Genomic DNA, 8,716 nt, shown 5'->3' with positions numbered 1-8,716 from the left:
GTTCAATCCCCCAGCACCACATGCCAGCCAACCCCGCCTCCAGGTGGGCTGAGCTGGCCACACACACAAAAATAAATAAATAAATAAAATAAATAAATAAAAAAGATTAAAAAAAAAAAAGAAGAAGCTGGGAAGGAGTCTAGCAGATTCCTATTTAGATGAAGGCTTTCTGTTAGATAAAAAAATTGGAGTGAATCAACCAAAGTGAATTGAAAATGCCAAAATTCTTATTGCAAATACTGGGATGGATACAGACAAGATAAAGATATTTGGTTCCCGGGTAAGAGTGGATTCTACAGCAAAGGTTGCAGAGATAGAACATGCAGAAAAGGAAAATATGAAGGAGAAAGTTGAACGTATTCTTAAGCATGGAATAAATTGTTTTATTAACAGGCAGTTAATTTATAATTACCCTGAACAGCTCTTTGGTGCTGCTGGTGTCATGGCAATTGAGCATGCAGATTTTGCAGGTGTGGAACACCTAGCTCTTGTCACAGGTGGTAAAATTGCCTCTACTTTTGATCATCCGGAACTGGTGAAGCTTGGAAGTTGCAAACTTATTGAAGAAGTTATGATTGGAGAAGACGAACTGATTCACTTTTCTGGGGTTGCCCTGGGTGAGGCGTGTACCATTGTTCTGCGTGGCGCCACTCAACAAATTCTAGATGAAGCAGAAAGATCGTTGCATGATGCTCTTTGTGTTCTCGCCCAGACTGTGAAGGATCCGAGAACAGTTTATGGAGGAGGCTGTTCTGAGATGCTGATGGCACATGCTGTGACACAGCTTGCTAGCAGAACACCAGGAAAAGAAGCTGTTGCAATGGAGTCCTTCGCTACAGCCCTGAGAATGTTGCCCACCATCATAGCTGACAATGCAGGATATGACAGTGCAGATCTGGTGGCCCAGCTCCGAGCTGCTCATAGTGAAGGCAGAATAACTGCTGGACTAGATATGAAGGAAGGTACCATTGGCGACATGGCACTGCTGGGCATAACAGAAAGCTTCCAAGTGAAGCGGCAGGTTCTGCTGAGTGCAGCTGAGGCAGCAGAGGTGATTCTGCGTGTGGATAACATCATCAAAGCAGCACCAAGGAAACGTGTCCCTGATCACCACCCTTGTTAGGCGGCATTCGCATGTGCTGTTGATATCTGGACCACTTCATAGCGAAATTGCATTTGAAAGACTTCAATTTCTTAAAAAAGACTGAGGAGTTGACACTTATCTGTGTCCATTATATCCTTATGTTTGGACACTTAGCTGACCTTCTGTTTTAACATGGGTCTAATTTATTTTGTTTGATTTTTTCCATACAATTCAGTTGATAATAAAAATTCATTTCTCTTACTGTCATTAAAATAAAAAATCTAAAAGGAGTAAAAAAAAAAGAGTTCTTCCTAAGAACCAGTTGCTTTTCTTGCAGTCATAGACCATCTTCTAGAACAGGCCCTACAAATATGACTGATAACTATATACTTGGCAGCAGGTAATGTTTTCTGCATTCCTACTACCCAGACTCTCCTAAAAAAAACAATCCACCCATACAGAGAAAGGGCACATGTTACTATTTCCAGAATGTACTGAGTACATTTCAAAATAACCATTCTAGAAAATGTGTACTGGTAGTTCACTGCCAGGTCTAGCCTAAACTACTGGCATTTTTCTTCCATAAAGTATGTACATTTTGATCAAGACTTTGAGAGAGTAAGCAGTGCATAAGTGAGAGTAAACAGTGTGTAAGTGTTTCTTCTCTTTAGGGTTTTAACTGTTTGAAAAGTAGAAATGTATAGCTGGTCCTGCTGGTGCATGTCTGTCATTCCAGAACGCTGGAGGCTGAGGCAGGAAATCACCTGGCAGCTAGCAGCAATGACAACTGGGCAACTGAGTGAGACTCTGTAGCAAAGAAGTATGTATATTCATTCCTGAGAGTGTGAGGGTGTAGCATATTTTGAAGGCTCTGAGTTCAGTGTGCAGTACTTAAAAGAGAGAAAGAGAGGGAAGGAGGGAGGGAGAGAGAAAGAGAAGAAAGAGAAGGAAGGAAGGAAGGAAGAAAAAGAAAAGAAAAGAAAAGAAAGAAAGAAAGAAAGAAAGAAAGAAAGAAAGAAAGAAAGAAAGAAAGAAAGAAAGAGAAAAAGAAAGGAAAAGAAAGAAAGAAAAAACGGAGGCAGGCAAGGCTAGTTGTTAGTTTAGGGCATTATAGTTATACAGCGAAAAACAGATGATTATTGCTTGTGACATCTCACAAATACTTTGATGTTTTCCTTTTAGACTTTTCAAAAATATGTGACATGTAGGTGGTGGTCTAGAGCAAATATGTCCAGTAATTTGCCTTAGAAAAAAGAAATTATGCTGCCATGGAGTAGAACCAAGTGAAACTGGAAACAAACATGTCAGCCTCAGGACAGTTAAACAGCCCAGTATCACCACTGTTTATTTTTTTAAATGCCATTTTCATTAGCTCTCAGTCATTGAAACCATTTTTAAGAATGCAGCTAAAGAAAGGTCAGTGAAAAGGATAAATTGTGCATTGTAAAGTTACATTTCTTTCTGTGGGCTAAGATTGTGCCCAACAGCAAGACATGGCACAAACTGAACAGTTAAGCATTTATCGAATGTCTAAGTAGTTTCAGTCCAAATGTGCATCCATATTTTACCATCTGTAGAAATAAAAGATATAAACACAGCCCAGTATTTCTAATATGGTAGCATTTGAGATGTTGGTAAACATCACAGATAAAGAGCCAGAATTCATGTTCAGAATGTGTGTGAGTCATGCACATGCGTTTATTGCTGTAGAGCAGAGGCCAATGAAGAACAAGTTTCTCAAAGATGTTGCATGAAATGAGGTAGATTTGTGTTCTGTGTGGTGTGCTCTTGGGGACTGACTCTGTGTGCAAATGAAAGTTAAGCTCTGGACAATTTTATTATTTAAGCAGGGGAAGAAAACCTCCATATCTGGCTTTCTTATAGAATACTTAACATGCACAAATAGTTGCCTATTTCATATGTACATATTATGCATATTTTATAAATACAGGAAGTTTTGCACAACATTGTAAGTGGTGCATCTCCCCCAGTCACCCACTTTCACATTCCAGAAAAGCATACTCACTGAAAGATACTTTAGGAAATGAATGAATCGCCTCTAAAACTTGTATCTGACCTATGTGGATTACAATTAATTGGGTTACAATTTCCTGCACTACCTCAAACTCCACCCATGTTCACAATATCCACACCAAAGGTCTTAAAAATGGTGCCACACTCTAGGTATGTCCCATGACTCCATTGCACTGAGGGATTTGACCCCTGGAGCCACAGATTATTCTCACCCTGGGCACTCTAGTCAATCAGCCAAGATGCTATGGAACTCAGAGCAATGAGCTGGAAGCACTTCCTAGGATTCTTTGGACTGCACTACCTTTGTTAGAGGCTTAGTCTCTTCTCCTCTTGGCTCTCTGCCAATAAAGTTGCCACTGTTCCTAGGAATACAGAGACCCAAACTTTCCTTATCTCACTATTGAAATGTGTTTTTGTTTTTGTTTTGTTTTTTGAGGTGTCCTTTTCTGACTAAAGAATTCTCATCTTTTTCTATCAATTCTTTTCTCCACTCAGGCCCCCTTCTTAAGATCTCCCTACATTGTCTTACGTTCTGTAGACCAGCCTGTTTATCAAGCTTGCTTTAAATTCTTTCCTTCCCTATGTGCTTGTCATCCTCACCCTTACACCTGCAAATAAAGGAGACATTAAATTAATGAGACATTGTCTCAGTTTCTCTTACTTTCTACATAATTACTTGTTGGACACTTCCCCCCTCAATGCATCTTTTGTACCGGAACCATATTAGTGACACTTCTGTGTATTGCCGTAGGTGCTGTATTACCTCAGTGCCTATCAGAGGGCCAGAGCTACTCAATTACTTTGTTACTCAATACTAAATAAAAACGCAGGATTGTTTGGGAGAACAGATTTGAGACTGCAACCATATGACATAGTTAGCGTTCCATTTTTGAGCCAACCTGCTGGACCATGGTGCAGTTCACTTTACTCAGTTGTAAATTGTGCCCCTTTTCATAACAATGCTATGAGAATAGTCTCTTACACCTAACAGGCATCCAAAGATAACAGCTTCTGTTGCCTCTTATGGAGTAAATGAGTAAACAAACCAAAGGGAGGTTGTCTGACCTTCTTTTGCTCTCTGGTGGGCTTCTGTGAGACTCAGACTTCTAGACAGAGGGATCAGTTTGCTTCTGTCAGGAGTGGTTCTCTAAGGCTGCTGTCAGCCTCCCCCCTGCCTTCTCAGTATCTCCTGGTAGCTTCCCCACTGTCTCTTCAGAAGTTTTGTGTACCTTGAAAGCTCAGGGTCAGCCCTAAGGCACTGATCAGCTGCAGATTGCCTGAACCACACAAGCCTTACCTTCATCGTGGGTTACTGAAATGTCTAGTGTTTTCCTATAATTCTGTCTGATTCCAAGCCTGTACTTCAGAAACACAGCTTCCTCCCACCTGGTTGTCTTCTGCGTCAGACCCTCAGAGCTGCTGCCCTGTGCCTCTCAAGGCAGTGGAGATTCACCATCTGGTGTGAGAGGGCAAAGGCAAAGTCAAATAGAAGCCAGTAGCTCAGGCCTGAGTGGCTGAAGGATGTATGATAAAAGCAAACCTGTCCTCTAGGGAAGGATGATACAAATTTAGCAAAATCTGTATGAGATTCTGATTCATTGTAATTCTTAGCTATTAAATGGGGAAAAATAAGTGAAAACCACACTGAATCGTGCTAACCAAAAGTCAAGATGACTTTAGATTTAAAGCGTAACTTATAGATTTTAAGCAACTCGGATTATTTCAGCATGAAGTTATAATGCATAACATATTCCTTCTGATTCACTGTTATTTTATTTAAAAAAAACTATTCTTCTTCTGATAGAAATGGGCTTACCCATCATCAAAAAGTGTTATGTCTCTTCCTGTATTTTAAACTTTCTCTCCTAGCTGACAAGAAAAAAAAAATCTCAGGTGAAATGTTTCCTCAGCAAAATATTCTTTTCTGTAACTGAGTTTCCCTTAACAAAAGTAAGTGTTGTGCTGTGTTACAGCCTCACTGTCAGGAATGAAGAAAGAGGGGAAAGTGCAGGAAGACCCATCCATACAACGAAAATGGAGAGCATCCAGGTCCTAGAGGAGAGGTGAGTGTGGTGGCGTCCATGGGGTGCTTGTCCCTTCTGTTTCTCTGCTCCTCACAGCCTCAGAGGCCCCAGGTGTCATCTCTCCATTTAGGGGACTGAACAGAATTGTCTTGTGAAGGGGACACTGACACAGCCTGGGAGTCTTTTGTGACTGCAGTGAATTTTTATGAGCTTTACTATTAGCTATGTTTATCGTTACCTAACATTATCATCTTTCTCTTTCAAAAGATAGAAAAATTACTGCATTCATTAGGCTCTTAAGTTGCCATATTTTTTACTTCTCTTTTTCTGAGAACGTTTTAGATTCTCTTCATGAAAGTCTAAAACCATACACAAGCTGGGCAGGGTGGTGTGCACCTGTAATTCCAGCACTCACAGGGATGAGGCAGCAGGATCCCCTAAGGTTCACGGTCAGCCTGTCTACACAGTGAATTCAAGGCTAATCTAAACTGTACAGTGAGACCCTGTTTCAAAATAATAATAGTAATAATAGTAATAAATGAACAAAAAACCAAGACAAACATACACACCTAACAGACGCAAAATCTCTCAAGTCAGTCAGGAAGGCTGCCCAGTGGACTTTCTTATATCAGAATATACCAGAAGCAAAATGAGAATTCAGGTGCAGTAGCTAGAGGATAAAAGCACAACTTGACTACTCATACAGTTACAAATGCTTTTTCTGCAGGGGAGGTTTTTAATGATGTTTTAAATAATTTTAACCTCAAATTCTAAAATTTGGCAGTAAATAAAAAAGCTCATATGTTATGGAATAATGATAAATCTACTTAAAATAACTGGTCAAAAGATTAAGAAAACATAAAATAGTAATACCCTTTTGATCAAATATATTTTTAGATTTTAAGCAATTTTAATTTGGGGGGCTGGGGAGTTAGCTCAGTAGAATAAGCGCTTGCCTGGCAAATGCAAGGGCCTGAGTTCAATTCCCGGTTCTGTAAAAAAAACAAAAACAAAAACAAAATTAAAAAAAAACTAATTCTGTAAGTATGAAGTAGTAACAGATAACAGTGTTCATCCAGATTTATTTTAACCATCCTGTCCTTTGAGATATTAGCAAGTGGAACATAACTGGTGGTCTCCGCAGTGAAGCAGTCACTGAAAATCTGCACGTGTATTTCTAAGAACTCCCAGTGCCTCCACCAGCAGTGTATGTCAGTTTCTTAGTTGCCCAGGTCACAGCTCCTGTTCCAGTTCCAGCTGCTCCTGTCTCTTCGAAACAGCTGGTCACTGTGAGGCATAGCAGGTCACTATGACACACACTGTGCAAACCAATCCCCAGTGGACAAGTCATTCTGCCTCTGTGCTTCCTGCTTGTTTGTCCCATATAAGCCCTAGACCACCAGAGATGAGGGCTGGATACTCTGAGAATGAGCCTGATCAGTGCCCGTCTATGTAAATAAGTCTGCCCCCAAGTCCTGGGTGTTGTTTCAGTGCTTCTGCTTGCTGTTGCAACAGTGTCATTTTCAGAAACAAGTACACTTAATATGATCTTATGTTAGGTCCCATTACTAATGAAAAGTGCCTACTACTGTAAAAGATAAACTGTTTCTCATGAGTGGAAAGTGGAAATCTGTATCATGAGACAAAGAAAAACATTCAGTTTGTCCTTCAAGGTAATTTATAGTGTTTTTATCAACTTGCAGTGTATCGTTAGAGTTTGGACATTGCCAAGCTTTATTAAGAATTTACAGGGGCTAGAGGTAGCTTGGCATTCTAAGCGCCTGCTTGGCAAGTGCAAGGCCCAGGGTTCGATCCCCAGCACCACATGCTGCGCTGCCCCTACCTGGGCACACTGAACCCGCCACTGAGTCTGGATGTGGTGGCACACACCTATATTACAGTGCTGGGGAGTCTGAAAACAGGAGGATCACTAAGTGTCTGAAAGACCCTGTACCAAATAAATAAATGACTGGAAAAGTTTTTAATAATTTATCATATCCAGGTGATGTGATGTATGACTCATTAGTATTTGAACCCTTCCCCCACTTTCTCCCATGTCATGACCACCATGTTTGTCAAGACCCAGAAATAACTTCTGCGTCCTGGCAGTATTTGTCAGATCAGACCAGACTGAGAGACAAAGTACTCACCGCTAGATGGCAGCATCCAAATAGACTTCTTACCTGCTCTGCTCCATACCTAGACTAGCTTTTAGAGGTCAGAATTGTTTTTAAAATAACCCTATTCTGTTTCTGCAGCCAAAGCCCCACTGCAGATGAAGTCTTATCCTGGTCTCAGAGTTTCGACAAGATGATGAAGGCCCCTGCAGGCAGAAACCTTTTCCGGGAGTTCCTCCGAACAGAATACAGTGAAGAGAATCTGCTTTTCTGGCTTGCCTGTGAAGATTTAAAGAAAGAGCAGAACAAAAAAGTCATTGAAGAAAAAGCCAGAATGATATATGAAGATTACATTTCTATTCTATCACCAAAAGAGGTAAAAATTTGGAAAACTTTGAGGTGGGCTTTCTAAAAAGACCAGATAACCCTAAAAGGCCTGCTGTGCAAATTGAGTTGTGCCTGGCATTGTCAGAAGACTTTATTGGGGAGGTTGGAGACCTTCAGTTCTGAGTCTCCCAGAACTCTGAAGGGTAGTTTCCCTGTGATGCTTTGATTGTTGGTTTCTGGCTGAAACCTGTATGGCAGGTCACTTGCTTTTCAGAATTAACACCTTGGAACCTTTTAAAGCAATTATCTGTGACTTAAACTAAAATAGAGATGAGTTTAGTAAGATATCCCTCAAAGCTTGATCCCCAGATCACTTGCATGATAATTGCCTGAAGTGTTTGTCTAAAAAGCAAATTCTTGAGGCCTGTCCAGGATTTCTAAATCTGAATGTTTGAAAGACAGACTAAGAATCTACACTTTTTTTTTTTTTTTTTTCTGAACTGGGGATTGAACCCGGGCTCTTGCACTTGCCAGGCAGGTGCTTATTCAACTGAACTATCTCCCTGGCCCTGAATCTATACTTTTATTTATTTATTTATTTGTTTTTTGAGGAACCGGGGATTGAACTCAGATCCTTGCATTTGCCAGTCAAGCGCTTATCCTACTGAGCCATCTCCTGGGCCCCTACACTTTTAATAAAATCAAAGACTATTGTAAATGTTCAAATTAAAAAATAATTTATTATAGTAAAAGACTCCTTTTAGTACCCCTCAAAATACTCCCGCTCACTTCCAACACATGTACTGCACCCCATCATTTTTGCCACTTTCTGAAGCAGCTCTGGGAGTCCTTTCTTCGTATCTAGTTGTGCTGTCATGGCTGCCTCACAGTATTGAATTGATTCAAAGTGTTTACGTTCACTAGAAATTTTGACTTTGAAGAAGAGCCAGCCTTTGCTCAGTGCCAGATCTGCTGAATGAGGTGGGTGAAGACCCCTTAACAATGTTTGAGGAGCCTGCTTTTCTATTGAATGGCACTCTGCAGCGGCATCCACCATATGTTTTATTATGCCTCATAGTGAGACTCATAAAAAAGACTTTCAGAACTACATCAGATGCTAGGAAAAATGA

At 40.5% G+C, this 8,716-nt stretch overlaps 1 protein-coding gene and 1 pseudogene across 3 annotated transcripts in view; both read left to right on the top strand.

Moving 5' to 3' along the window:
- The window catches only part of Rgs17 (regulator of G protein signaling 17), a 161,864-nt gene that overhangs the window by 133,280 nt on the left and 19,868 nt on the right, over nt 1-8,716 (top strand). For both annotated transcript variants that reach the window (XM_004640872.1, XM_023700951.1), the window contains exons 3-4: nt 5,092-5,181; nt 7,401-7,635. In XM_004640872.1, coding sequence (XP_004640929.1) covers nt 5,092-5,181; nt 7,401-7,635 — 325 coding nt within the window. The remainder of the gene's footprint in view (nt 1-5,091; nt 5,182-7,400; nt 7,636-8,716) is intronic.
- Nucleotides 128-1,289, top strand: LOC101565032 (annotated as a pseudogene). The gene has a single exon (XR_001117286.2). The product of XR_001117286.2 is annotated as a T-complex protein 1 subunit beta pseudogene (transcript).

The sequence above is a fragment of the Octodon degus genome, unplaced genomic scaffold, assembly GCF_000260255.1.
Source record: "Octodon degus isolate 3935 unplaced genomic scaffold, OctDeg1.0 scaffold00128, whole genome shotgun sequence".
In the NCBI taxonomy this organism is placed as follows: domain Eukaryota; kingdom Metazoa; phylum Chordata; class Mammalia; order Rodentia; family Octodontidae; genus Octodon; species Octodon degus.
Note: the sequence above shows the minus strand (reverse complement) of the source record. Positions and strands in the feature narration are given on the sequence as shown.